Source organism: Boleophthalmus pectinirostris, unplaced genomic scaffold (genome assembly GCF_026225935.1).
Source record: "Boleophthalmus pectinirostris isolate CB_2022bp ecotype Guang Dong unplaced genomic scaffold, ASM2622593v1 HiC_scaffold_3, whole genome shotgun sequence".
Classification (NCBI taxonomy): domain Eukaryota; kingdom Metazoa; phylum Chordata; class Actinopteri; order Gobiiformes; family Gobiidae; genus Boleophthalmus; species Boleophthalmus pectinirostris.
The window spans coordinates 23,888,207-23,902,913 of NW_026571299.1; the positions used below are offsets into that span (position 1 = coordinate 23,888,207).

Consider the following 14,707-nt stretch of genomic DNA (forward strand, 5'->3'; position numbering starts at 1 on the left):
ATTGCTTGTATGTGTTCTGCAAACATTTACTAACATTTACTGAACAACTATTTTTTTATGTTCCTACGATAAAAAAAGAAATTGGCCACAGAGCAATTAACTTCAAAGCCCCAAATGAATGGAACAACTTACCCTCCTCAATCCAATCAATTACATCGATCCACCATTTTAAAGCGTCAGTTTTCAGATACAAACATCCTGCTCCTGTTTTCCATCAAAATATATTTTGTTCTATGTACTTTCTGTTGTACATAGTGTTGCTTTTTCTTCTTCTTCACTAATTTACTAATTTACAGAGATGTATGTCTTAGAATCCTGTATTGTGTAGTGTGAATGTTGTCTGTGTGTTGTGTTTGTCTTTTGTTCTGTTTTGATTTGTTTTTTCTTTCTTTTCTGTAAATGCTATGTTTCTTCACGTATTTAGGACTCCCTTGCCAACGAGATGCTTAGGGGCTTCTCTTATCAATAAAATAAATAAATGTTTAAACAATAAATACCAGTAACACTATATTTTAGGGTACACTTATTAACATCTAACTACCCGCTAATTAGCACAGTTGTAAACAAAATTAATGTCTAATTCCACATCAGCTCATTCTGTTATTAGTTAGACATTTACAAACACTTTCCTATGAATACACTCCTTATTACTGTTTATTAATATGACAGTAAGCCATTTATGTCCATGAATTATGATTCTAAATAACTAACAACTACGTTTCTTCTGCTACAAGTCCTTAACAGCACCATCTTATTAGAATCATAATTCATATACAAAAATAGCCTAGTATCAAACTAATAAGCAGTAAGAAGGAGAGTATTAATAAGAAAGTGTAAATGTCTAAGTAGCAGAATAAGCTTTTAGGGAATTAGACATTAATAAGGGTTAAATACATACTAATGAATGACAAATTAACCATTTACAACTATGCTAATTAGCAGGTAGTTAGATGTTAATAAGTGTACCCTACTGAGGAATCCAAAGAGTAGTTCAGACTGCTTGAATTCGAGCTGTGCAATTTATCACATTTTAATCAAATCAGTCTTTTTATGGAGAGCTAGAGTCAATCCTCTGACGATTAAAAGCATCTCTGGACATTAGGGGAATGACTTGGGCAGTTTAACGTGATTTAATGGTGTTACTGCCACGGTCCTCCAGCTCCTCCCACAGCCAGATCTGTTTTGGTCCGTGTGTGTGCAAGCCTCCAGACCCCTGCTGTGATTGGAGGACTCATTCAGCTGGCACCTGGTTCCTCCCAAGCTGATTGGTGGAAAGCAGCAACACCTGGCCAATCCTGGGCCTACACCTACAGCATCAGCCCTATTAAAAGGCCCCACCCCCTGCCCCTCATGTCAGCTGTTCTGACTGTGGACTGCATGCCAATTTTGTCTCTCATGGTGTACTGTTTAACTTTGTTTGAGACACTAGTAGTCCTTGTGACTTAGTTGAGACTGGTTTTGTTTTTCTGTTGTCATTTTGTATATTCTGTTTTTGTAAGCCTACTTTTAATTACATGCATTTTTGTTACTTTGTTTAGAGCCTCTTTTGGTTAATTAGTCATCTTTTGTTAGTTTTACCTTTTACAGTTTTTTTTTTAATAAATCCCAACTTTACCACTTTACCATCTTGGTTATTTTGTTACTTCCCCATCACTAGCGGAGCGGGGTCATAACAAATGGTTTAATGTGTTCTTCGGGTTCTTAAAATAAGATTTAAGCAATATTAACTTATTTAAAAAATAAAAAGACAGACTTGAATAGGAAATTGTGAAACATTGAAATATGTATTCAAAATTGCTTACAAAACTCTAAATCAACACAAAAGGATGAAACTCACTCGTCTATAGCGATCTGGGAGGGGATCTCGGACCAGAGGCGGGCGTATTTGACAGGCGTGACCTGCTCCTGGGGGTCGCGGTCCACGTGCATGTGTAGCATCATGCGACAGAAGGAGGCGCGGAGGTCAAAGGGCAAGTCCTCGTCTGACATGCATCTCAATATGAGGTCCACGTCCAGCTGACCAGAGATCTTATTTATGGCCAGGTACTGTCGGTCCAGACACATCCGTGCAAACAGGTTCAGCTGGTACCTACAAGGGCAACAGGATCATGTGGTTTATGTAAATATTTCTGGAATGACTGACCCCTGTGCATATACAGCAAAACCTGGTACAAAGCTTAAAGTACATGACACGTTTAAAGGTACACTGTGTCATTTCTCTAGTTAAAGGTCTGTCAAATTCTTTTCTCAATGAAGATGACATTCATTTGTCTGGAATGTTACATAGCATGGTATTAAATCTTTCTATCTTCATGGAGACCAAACCAGACTAAGATACAGGTCAGATCTGTGGAGAGGCGACCTCGTTCATAGTCCAAATGTCTGTTTTTCTAGGTATTTTTGAACTATAAAACTACCTGTAATTGAAAAAATGAGCTGTGTACTGTCGTACAGTGGAACATTCCAAGCAGTGAAATGAGATCTCCATAGAAAAAAGCAGATGACAGACCCCCAACCAAAAAGCTTCATAGTACCTTTTCGAATTGAGGGTCCACCACCTGCTTGTCTTCAAGGCTCCAAGGAGATATTATTGCTTTATAGAGAATCTTCCAATAAGGATTAAACCTATCTATCTCAAGGGAGACAACTATAGGCTACATTGCAGGTCAGATCTGTTAGAGGCAACTGTATTCACAGAGAGAATTCTGGCAAAGTAATACCATCTCCATGAAGACAAGCAGGTGACGGAAGGGCTGTCACAGTTAGGGAGTTTCTCCTGTGATATGTGGTGGTATATCGGCTTAACAGCACGGTATGTGATGATATCGCACCCCTCCCCCACCCCCCATCCCCTGGAGTTATAATATTTCCAGCGCCACTGAAAACTCTCTCTTATGATGCTCTTGTTGTGCACATGTACCTTGGTTGTCGTGTTGATATAGTGTGTGCAGTGGGAGAAGTAACATTTGGCCTTGGAACAAGTGTCGCTGCATCTCTCCAGCTCTCACTGTGACAGCTCAGTTCAGAGTCCTGCTCCAGGTCAGGTACCCGCGAGCATGAGCACATGGAGCAGGTGTCCGCAAAGCGCGATTGGCCAACGGGCGCACTTACCTCCGTGCAGCGCAAAGCACTGCACCAGTCCTTTCGCCTGCGGTCACCAGATGGTCTACGTGGGCGCACCTTAGTCCTGGGTCAGTCATGGGTCAGTCGTGGGTTAGTCCTGGGTTAGTCCTGGGTGATCATGGTAGAATGTTAATGGGTTGGGGCAGGTGCGGGTCTCTAAAAATGAACCCATGCAGGACTCTGGGTCAGGTCACGTTGGTCACACGTTGGTAATCGCGGTGGCCCAACATGCACCCCGGTGGGGCTCTTAGTGGTGATTCATTTTTGCGGTTATTGCGACAGCCCTAGGTGACGGACCCTCCACCTGAAAAGTAGTGCACTGCACCTTTAAGTATTACTAGGATGGGCTTGGGAGCATACATATTGTGGGAAAATACAAAAATATAGGCAGTAGCGCTGAGTTTTAAATGTAATCAACAGAAAATTAACTTCCAAAGAACAATTCCCGTTTCCCAGCCGACCAAAACTACGCACTTATCCACACCATATCCCTACTGTAGTGTTTAATCCCCAGTGTATTTAATATATCTTCAAATCGACATGCAAGATATTCCTAAAATGATATACTGCTCACCTTTAACTACATAACAACTAAAGTATTGCAATACCGGTAGTAGCTGACGACTTCCTGGTCCTCTTTCTGGCCTTCTTTGGCGTCCTGGGCCAGCTCTCGAATACTTTTACTGCGGATCTCTTTGTTACTGTCCTTCCAGAAGAGCCACACCTCCTCCTCGTCCTCCTCCGACTCCTCCGCGTTCTCTCCCAAATGCTCCCCCTCTATCTCAAACCGGGACAGCACCAGTCTGCAACAACAAATGTTCAGTGGCAGTTTGTGAAGAAAAGTTGATTACGAAAAAGTTTGAATGTGATACAAGGTGGTGCTGAGTTTTAAAGGTGCATCATGTAACTTTTCTGGAGATCTCATTGCTCTGCCTGGAATGTTCCACTGTATGACATTAAAAAGCTCTACTGTACTTTTATTCAATTACAGGTGGTTTTATAGCTCAAAAATACCTAGAAAAACAGACATTCTGGCTGTGAGCGGGGTCACCTCTCCACAGATCTGACCTGTAACTTGAGGTTCGGTCTCCATGAAGATAGAAAGGTTTAATGCCATACTGTGAAACATTCTAGATAAAGCAATAACAGTCCCAGAGAGAAGAGCATTTAATGGCGCCTTCACCAGAAAAGTTACACAATGCACCTTTAAAATGGAATATCTCTGTCTATACATCAACACAAAATTCATCCAAAATGCAGGGACAATTTACACGCAAGACAAATGATTTTCTGACAGTTTGTTAAGCAGAAAATCATGAGTAATTTAGAAAAGTCTTGACTCCATTTTGGTAAAATTTATGTACCATATTTTTCGGATTATAAGTCACTCCGGAGTATAAGTCGCACCAGCCAAAAAATGCGCAATGAAGAAGAAAAAAACATATATAAGTCACACTTTTTGGGAAAATGTATTTTATAAATACCAGGAACCGACATTTCATCTTGAAAGTCAAATTCTAGTAATAACAATAGAGCAGAGAACAACAGGCTGAACAGTCGTTAATATGTTAACGTCACATATGAACAATTATTCAGATGATTATGGCATAAACAACAGAACATAAGTTTAGCAAACTCTCCATCTCACTCCAAATCACTAAATCCATTGAATTCTTCATCCGGAGCTGTCGTCAAACTCAGCATCAGTTCCAGTTAGAATTATTCCGGTCTTTCTGAATCCCGACAGGATGGTTTTGTCACTGAAGTTCAGGCTTTGTCGATTCATCCAGTGACTTCAGGAAAGTTACATGATGCATCCTCCCAAGTCCCATGAAGCTGTGTTCTCCAGCCCAACTTTCCGCCAATCCCTCACAAGTTTCTCACTCACTTCAAACTTTCTTTCTGCTACTCGATTACCGTTTTCTGCTGCATATTTCACTACTTGAAGCAGGACAGCGAATTTTTCTACAGGAGGCATGCACAGTTCAGTGTCAGTGACAGTGGTACAGGAGTAATAGCAGTACTAGATACTGACACACAAGACTAGAGCGCCCTCTTGCAGCTGTCAGTCTGAAAATTTGAATATGCACCGGAGTATAAGTTGCAGGAAACACTCAAACCATGAAAAAAAGTGCGACCTATAGTCTGAAAAATACGGTACCATATTTTTCAGACTATAAGGTGCACTGGATTATAAAGCGCAATATCAATAATGTTGAATTCTCTCGTCTATTTTCATACATAAGGCACCGGATTATAAAGTGAATCAAGAGAAACAAATGGACAACACATGAGACTGATCGTTAGTCCAGGTATCCACGATCCATCGGCAGATCGTGGTGTAACTCAACCGGTGTTGCCTCCCCGTCTTGGTGAATGTGTACTGTGAATACTCAAACATACATTCAGTAATAATGTGTTTAATGCAGCTTTGCACACATTTGTTCATGTTTTACAGAAGCAAAACTTAAAACTACATGGCTCATTTGCATAAAATATAAGTTCTGAAAAATGACTCCACGAGGCTCCGGACTACAGTGGCCGTAATGCTCCGACAATCCATCAAGCAAGTTCTGGTACCAAAGTCATACTAAAACATTTTGACAGATTTGAGCACTGGGTACAACATAAAATCAGTTCAAGGTCAGTAAGTACAACCAGAATTAATACATAAGGTGCACCGGATTATAAGGCACACTGTCCATTTTTGAGAAAATTAAAGGATTTTAAGTGCATCTTGAAGTCTGAAAAATACAGTAATTTCTTCTATAAATTCTGTACATTTGCTGTAAATTGTCACTCCTCTAACCATCATAGCGTCACCTGATTAACTATGGATACAGCCAAATCTAATGTCCCTCTACCAGAACAAGACATAGTGTACCTGTAAACAAAGATCAGCTTTAGTCTTACTTGGTTTCGATGAGGATGTCTGCGTTGGCAGGGTCCAGGACGGCGTTACAGATGAGCTCCTGCGTCACGGGGATGGACTTGTTCATGGACACACACAGGTCTGACAGGTAATCCAGAAACCTACAGGAGATAAGACACTCAACATTATTTTAAGAGCCTTCCTGAATGTCTTTAGAATGATGTTGAGCTGTATCAGAACAAGTAGAAGAGCACATACAGACTAGTATACAGACTAGTATACACACATGGACACTACGGGACCTACCTGGACCTACCTACACAACAGATATGAAGGGTGTTTTTTTTTTTTTTTTTTTATTCTTCTTATTATTATTATTAGTATCATCGTGGTATCAGAATCGCTACTGAGTATCGAGTCTATTTCTTAGTGTCAAAATTGAGTTGGAAATTTTAGTATCAGGACGAGATAAAATAATACAAAGTGAAAAATATGAATAAACAAGGGGAACAATACCCCTGTCTCATTTATACAGATAATCTAGAACTCTAGCTAAAACTCAGACTATTAACAAGGAAAATAACTTGAGCACAGAATCTTAAAAAGTAAAAATGGCAATTACTTTATTTTAGTCATAGTCATATAAATCTGAACCTACACAGGGTGCCCCAAAACATTTGACATAATTTCCCCCAGCCAATAATCTTGTTGAAATAACCTAAAATTTACACAGAATGTATAGAAACAGATTAAGATTTTATATTTAATGTTTTATTTTTGTTCTGTTTTCAGGCTGAGGAGTTAGCACATTTTGCATCTTGGAATCTGCTGCACACACTCACCCAAGACTGTGCAGCCTTCAATGCAAAATTTGGAAAAAACTGCACCAACTGGCAAACAAATTTGAACTTGGCACCAAAAATGTAAAGAAGAAGACTGATTATGCAGGACTAAAGGATCTGGTACACAAAATCGTCATTTGAGGAATCTGGGTTTCCAAACTTGTTCTTCTTACTTCTTGGGGCTTCGCAAGAGTTTTTCACAAACTTGCTCGACCTTCTTCTGATGTTGATGATGGTACCAGATCCTCCCTTATTAAAAGCTTTTATAAACTCATCATGGTGAATAATTAGAATGTTCTGAATGAATAAGGTAAGTGAGGAAGAACTTTGGACCTCTGCAAACTGTTTACAATGAACCAATTTGTTATTTGTGTTTTTAAGACAGTAAAAAAACCCGTCTTAAAAACATGGCGCCTTTAAAGAGAAAAACTCTTTCAGACCTGGGCTCGCGGTTCTTTCGGACCAGACTAACAAATGTGTCGATTTCCGCCGCGGTGATGTGTTTCTCCAGCAATTTGCGGTTGTTATGGAGCAGAGCCGTGATGGTATCTTCCGCAAGGACGTCATACCCGATCTGTTTCTGCATGAACCGGAACTGTTTGGCAATGTACTCCTGAAGAACACACGAACCACAGGATTCAGGTGTGAACAGAGACAAAGAAGAACAAACAAGTCTATCTCAAGATATCTAGGCTAATGTTAATGAATGCACCACCCACACCATCAAAACAGTGTGTGGATCAATACAAAACCCACTCTAACTCCTCTAGCTACACATCATAATTAAACAAACTGTTGATCTTATGTTATTAGGTTCTGTTTTCAGACTAAGGCTACGTTCAGACTGCAGGGCTTAATGCTCAATTCTAATTTTTTGTGTGAAATCCGATGTGTTTTTCACATTTCCAATTAAATGTGACTTGTATGTGATCTCCAGTGTGAACATTAAACACCCCAAAAGTGTCCCGCATGTGCACTGGAGATACGACGACGTCAACCACAGCGAGCGTGCTCTGTGTTTACGGAAGTTGTCCAAACATGGACGCGAGCATTGAGCACCTAGAGATTTTAAAGTTCCTCTCATACCAGAGCCAGAACATGTACAACTTACTTGTTTTAAGGAGGAGATTGAGAAGGAGAAGTACAAGGTTTTTGGCCGTGGTGTTTTGTGGGGCAGCGGCAGCGACATCCGTTGAAAGGAATATGTGAATGTGGAGACGTAGCCAAGAGTGGTGGGATCGCGATGTGCTTCATTTCAGTGACACGGAGTTCATTAACAATTTTCGTATGACAAGAAGAAAGTTTGTGTACATTTGTCGCTTGTTGATAAGGCGCATTCATCTGACTTACACATTATCTGTTCAGACTGAAGTCACATGTCAAAAGATCAGATATTGGATTTGGGTCACTTCAGACTGCAGTCTGAACGTAGCCTAAGAGTTTGTTTTTATACATGACAGTTTGTTCTGCTCCCTGCGCTCTTCCTCTCATGATGTTGCTGTGTCGTGTCGCTCAGCTGATTTAAACAGGTTTTGGTGCTGTCTTCCTACCAGTGAAGGCAGGATGACAGTGCCATTTACAGTCCCACTTGCTCAGAACAGTATGCTGAGAGTAGTGTGTGTGAGCAAAAAGCCCCTCGTCCCGGTTTGTAGTCCCATGGGCACGTTTCCGTATTTCGATTGCCTCTTTAAACCAGTAACGGTGTTTGTTTATATCAACACACCAGTGAAACCAAACATAAACTCAGGCAATTCCTCGTGCACCCAAATGAGAAAATAGAACTGGAGCATAAATGTAATATCATATATGAAATACCCTGCATGTCCTGCAATAAAACACACATCAAGGAAACAGGGAGGGTGTTCAGTACATGAAAAAAAGAACAGAACAGAAAGCGAGAAGGACATAGCGAAGGCAAAACACGAGCAACAAAACATAAAGCAGAACAGGAACAACTCAAATCGGCCATTTGTGACCAATATCAAAGAGAGAAGCACATTCTGGACTGTTACGGAGCAAACATCACTGGGACAGAGGAAAACAAACACCGTCGCTGGATTAAAGAGGCAATCGAAATACAGAAACGTGCCCATAGGACGATAAACCGAGACGAGGGGCTTTTTACTCTCACACACCTGGGTTACTGTCCTGAGGAAGTGGGACTGCAGATGGCGCTGTCGTCCTGCCTCCACTGGTAGGAAGACAGCACCAAAACCTGTTTAAATCATCTGACCAGACACATCACAGCAACATCACGAGACTCTGAGGAAGAGAGCTAGAAAGCAGTCCAAACTATTGAAAACAAACTCTTGGTCTCAAAAAAGAACCTAATGACATAAATTATCGAAAAACCAAATGAACCTGATTGGACTAAACTGTTGATCTTGAAAAAAAATCCACTACTGTATAATAAACATAATTTCCTATGGTTTCCTATGATACAAGTATAATACATGTCTATAATAAGTTGTTTATTTTTGTTTACTTCATCTTTAGTTTTAATGTCCCTGGGTCATTCACAGAGTCTGATTGCTCCAGGAAGGGCATCTGGCCTGAAATGAGTGTGACAGAGGTGCAGTACCTGGTTCTTCCTGTAGTCCTGCTGTGAGTGCCTGAGGACTCTGTAACATAATCTGCAGATGTGCCTGAAGGGAGCGTGTCTCTGGTCTGCGAGCTCCTCCAGCCTCAGCATGGGCCCGTCTCCACTGTCTGTGAATGGGGCCTGCAGCAGCTTAAAGATCTGAACACAGGAGAAGCATGGGGTTTAACATGATTTTTCCTGTTTTATTATATCCAGATGTCACTTTAATAACTACACCTTTAAGCCGGGCGTACACTGTGCAATTATTACCTGGTCCCTGAAGGGTTGACCAGGTTTTGTATTCACCCTGTGTGTCTGTTCGTGTGTCCACCCAATAATTCTGCCATTTATGGACTGATTGTCACCAAATTTGGTACATGGGTCAAGCCTCCATGCCCAAGGCCGCAAAAAAAGTTTGAAGATGATCTGAGGTCATTTGAAGTCACACGGGTCAATTGAAAGGTCACGCGGTTATAAAGGATCTGCAATTTTGGCAATTTCTGAAGCATCTGCGGACTAAAATATTCACCCAATCATCACACAAGTTGGCACACACATAACCGGGGTACACTGGATGTTACAGATTGAAACCGGTCAAGGTCACTTGAAGGTCACGGTAACCAACTTCAAATATGCGTCATAACTCCGCGAAGGATCGAGCTCGAGCAACAGGAGTGTCTCAAAATCTCAGAAAAATTATGATCTATTTATAATTCTATGCATTTGTATAGTAAAATGTTCATAGTTTTCCAGATAGTCACTTATTGTAACAGTTCCTTTCTCTTTCAGTGTAGCCGTTAAAATTCTAATTGGAACGAAAATAATTTCCATTTCTTGTTTTTCTGGTGATACACGACACACTGATCTACAGTCACACAACTAACATACACACAACTCATGAAAAATGACATTTTGGTTCCACACTAGTAAACACAGACATTCTCATGTGTGACCAATATCACACAAATGTTCATGGGCCTGTACACATACACACATTGTATTGTGGATATAATGATCATGTAATATGGGCTGGACTCATAAACTGCTTCTGTGCAGATTAGAGCCCGACCGATATGGATTTTGTTGTGGCCAATATGAAACTGATATAATGGGAGTTGGAGCTGCCGATAGGCGATATAATCGCCGATATATTTAGTGATGTAAAAATTCACTGTAAATGTTGAATTGTTTAAAAAAAACTTAGGTTTGGCTCTAGTGGATTCTAAATTGGGTTTATTAAGGCAACATTTATTGTTATTCTGACTCTTTACGTCATATTTACATACAGTAGATTGGCCTAATGGCATTTTTGCATCACATTCTAGCTACTAGTGATGGGTATTTCAGTTTTTTTTTTTTGAGAACTGGCTCTTTTGGCTCGGCTCACTAAAGCAGCTGGCTCTGTCATCTCCTAAACGAATCTTGAGATTGTTTTGCTGCAAGCAGGACTAAACCAAAACTGAACCAGGACTGAAAAAGGACTAAACCAGGACTAAAACAGATTTAAACCATGTGTAAAACAGGACTAAACCAGAACTGAACCAGGACTGAGTGTCGGGACTCGGTCTCTCCCTCACTCGAGCCCAAGATTAGTCCTGGTTTATTCATTTTATGCTGAACTGCAGCCAAATATGCACTTTTTTTTTTTTTTTTTTTTTTTTTATCCTATGCACACGCAGATTTCTGAAAGTTTTGTTTTCAGCCGCTGCTGCTGTCAAACTACGGGTCTACAAGCGGCTTGAAGAGAAAAAGTGAGAAAAAGAGAAAACACGGCTCCCAATAAGAAACAGTGCTCCCGTTGTTCGCTTCAAAGAACCGGATCTAAGAGCCGCTTCGATCGTGACCGACCCATAACTCCTAGCTAGTAAACTACCGCTATTAGCCTTTAGCCGTAAAAATGTGCGCGCCGCGGTAAAATTAATTATATGCATACACGTGGATCATTCACACACGTCTATTCACAGCTCATTTACATATCAATGCTGGTCCAGTAGCAAATATATGGCCAATATAGTCACTTTACAATAGACCAATAGAAAACAGCCTGTTTATGTGCGGGAGCTACAGCAGCTAATCGCTAACAACAAACAGCCAAAACTAGCTTCAATGTCGATGTATTTCCAACACTCACCGCTCACACAGGCTCCTCCTCACATCACAAGTCTGCACTAATAAAAGTCCTTTTAATCCAGACTCAAACCGATTGTCGTAAAAATAATATAATCTCAGTGTTGCGCACCACTGCGGGCGTAAACAAACACACGTGAATGAAGTGACGTGACTCTGGGGGTGTGTTCAGGGACAGTACGGACACAGACAAATTACACCGCAGATAAAAACTGATGCGGAGCCACATATTAGGACATTTATCTGTCTGTAAATTGGATTAAATGAACATAATGTAGAGAGTCTAAGCTTTATGAGGTATAACATGCCCACGTGAAATATTGGCCCATATCAGCAAGCATATCGGCCGATAGCCGATATGTCTCCAGGTGCCCATATCGGCCAATAATATCGGCCAGCCGATATATCGGTCGGGCTCTAGTGCTGATGAACTGACCCCACTGGTGCCTCATGTGGACCAGGTTGATATCACTGATTGCGCTTGTTGACTACTGTTTTTGGGATCCGGCCGGGTTTTCACTTAATCGTGTGTATGGAGTAAGAAAGCTGTCAAAAATATTTGTGCGCGTAAAATAGAAATCTGTGCGTATTTGGGAAATCCGTGCATATTTGGCTGTAGTTGCGCATAAAATAAATATTTGTAAACTCTCAAATGAGTCCAGTCGTACATAAATGACTCCAGTCGTACATAAAATATATTGTGTGTATTTTATCCATCAGAATACGAATTGAAAAATTACGACGTCATGAATTACAATCACGAAATGAAAATTTACGATTACGCTTTCATCAGTACGAATACGAATTCACAGACGGAACTTTACTGTCAAAAATACGTCATCACTTCACAGACATTATCCATCGAGCAGAAGAAACATCGATCAAGATCAAGACTGCGCAGCTCAAGTTTGTAGCAGAGGGTAAAAACAGAGTAATAGCACAAGAAGCTACAACAGCGACCAACAAGTGGGTTAATTAAAATCTATTGTAAAAATGTCTTGAATTCGGGAACCGAACGCTGCTGTATAATATTGTGTAGAAACACCTCCTTTGAACGGGAAATTGCACCTATATGTTAGATAACATAGTTTTAGCCAGTTGGCTAACATCCGACGTAACGTTATCCCAGGGCTAATTAACAAATATCAGGTTCTCTGTATGTTTAGATTAAAACATTCACGGCTACAGCCACAGCGAGCATCAGTCAGTCTTCACTTCAGCTGCATTTCAGACAATGGGTTATACATGAGTTATAATGGGTTAAAATTAGCAAATCCATCCACGTTACAGTGACGTTAAACTTACCGGTAAATACTGTAAACATACCAAGGTGTTGCCTGTAAACACGAACATTAATTGTTGCTGGAAGCTGCATTAAACTGTAATGTGTAACATTTCATTGGCTGTGACGTCGTAACCAGGACAGTTTGGTAGTGTTTGGCGTAAACTGGGACATTTCAGCGTCCCGAGGAACTTTTGGTGGCATTTCATGCAAGAAATGCTGCTGAAGTGAAGACTGACTGATGCTCGCTGTGGCTGTAGTCGTGAATGTTTTAATCTAAACATACAGAGAACCTGATATTTGCTAATTAGCCCTGGGATAACTTTTACGTCGGATGTTAGCCAACTGGCTACCACTATGTTATCTAACATATAGGTGCAATTTCCCGTGTAAAGGAGGTGTTTCTACACAATATTATACAGCAGTGTTCGGTTCCCGAATTCAAAACATTTTTACAATAGATTTTAATTAACCCACTTGTTGGTCGCTGTTGTAGCTTCTTGTGCTATTACTCTGTTTTTACCCTCTGCTACAAACTTGAGCTGCACAGTCTTGATCTTGATCGATGTTTCTTCTGCTCGATGGATAATGTCTGTGAAGTGATGACGTATTTTTGACAGTAAAGTTCCGTCTGTGAATTCGTATTCGTACTGATGAAAGCGTAATCATAAATTTTCATTTCGTGATTGTAATTCATGACGTCGTAATTTTTCAATTCGTATTCTGATGGATAAAATACACACAATATATTTTATGTAAGACTGGAGTCATTTGAGAGTTTACAAATATTTATTTTATGCGCAACTACAGCCAAATATGCACGGATTTCCCAAATACGCACGGATTTCTATTTTACGCGCACAAATATTTTTGACAGCTTTCTTAGTCCATACGTGTGTGATGTTTTGTGTAGTTTACATGGGTAACGAGAACCAATTAATACCTCACAACTAGCTTCCAATCAGCAATCGAAGGTCGCAAGAATATCAAACCTGTTTGAAATCCAGTCGCCTCTCGCGAGGATTCACAGTTCGTGTAATGTGAGTACATGAATTGTGAGCTGTGAACTTTTAATCTCTGTGATTTGGTCATACAGCTTGAGCTGGGGCTGAGTGAAATGATTGAAAATATTGCACAGTGTACATCCAGCATTAGTAGCCGTAACAAAGCATGAATAAGTAGTTACTAAGCCTCAATCATTGAAAAAATAAATAAATAAAAAAAGAATTATTAAGTCTTTGTTCATGCTTTATTAAGGCTATTAGAAGTGGGACTAAACACAAAGACGGGAGGAGGGGCGGGGTCTGGATATATAAGGAATAAATAAACAACAAAAATAGCATCCAGAAAACAAACAAAAACACACAATGATGCAAACAATTCAATTAATTATAATAAATAAGTGAATAAAATAGAATCAAAATAAACAGGAATAAAATCAAGCTAAAACCAGTTAAAGGAAGGGCAACCGATAAAAATGAGTTTTAAGAAGTGATTTAAAAGATGATAGTGATGGTGTCAGCGGGTTGTTCCAAAGCCGAGGCGTCAGGACTGAAAAGGCTCCATCACCTTCGTCCCGAGCCTGGACTTTGGAACAGTCACAGGGACCTGCCTGAGGATCTGGGGGAGGTTCGGACGGGGTTAAAAGTTCTGAAAGTTCTAGTTCTTTAGGGTTTTTTGTCTCTTCCGGCACCTACTTTTTATCTAGTGTGTTTTTTATTGTTATGTTATATATGTAAACAAATAAATAAATAAATAAATAACATGTATCTCGGTGCAAGACCTAAACAAGCTTCAAAACTGATCAGTAAAATCTTAAAATCAATTCTAACACCTGGCTATAATTAGGGCAGTTCTGTTTAATGTCACATAATACTTGA

At 40.2% G+C, this 14,707-nt stretch overlaps 1 protein-coding gene across 1 annotated transcript in view; it reads right to left on the bottom strand.

The window, feature by feature from the left end:
• Window positions 1-14,707, bottom strand: part of LOC110158704 (inositol 1,4,5-trisphosphate receptor type 1-like) — a 264,915-nt gene that overhangs the window by 164,444 nt on the left and 85,764 nt on the right. Inside the window, 5 exon segments of the mRNA XM_055160081.1 lie at window positions 1,838-2,089; window positions 3,732-3,926; window positions 6,037-6,156; window positions 7,278-7,450; window positions 9,419-9,577. Coding sequence (XP_055016056.1) covers window positions 1,838-2,089; window positions 3,732-3,926; window positions 6,037-6,156; window positions 7,278-7,450; window positions 9,419-9,577 — 899 coding nt within the window.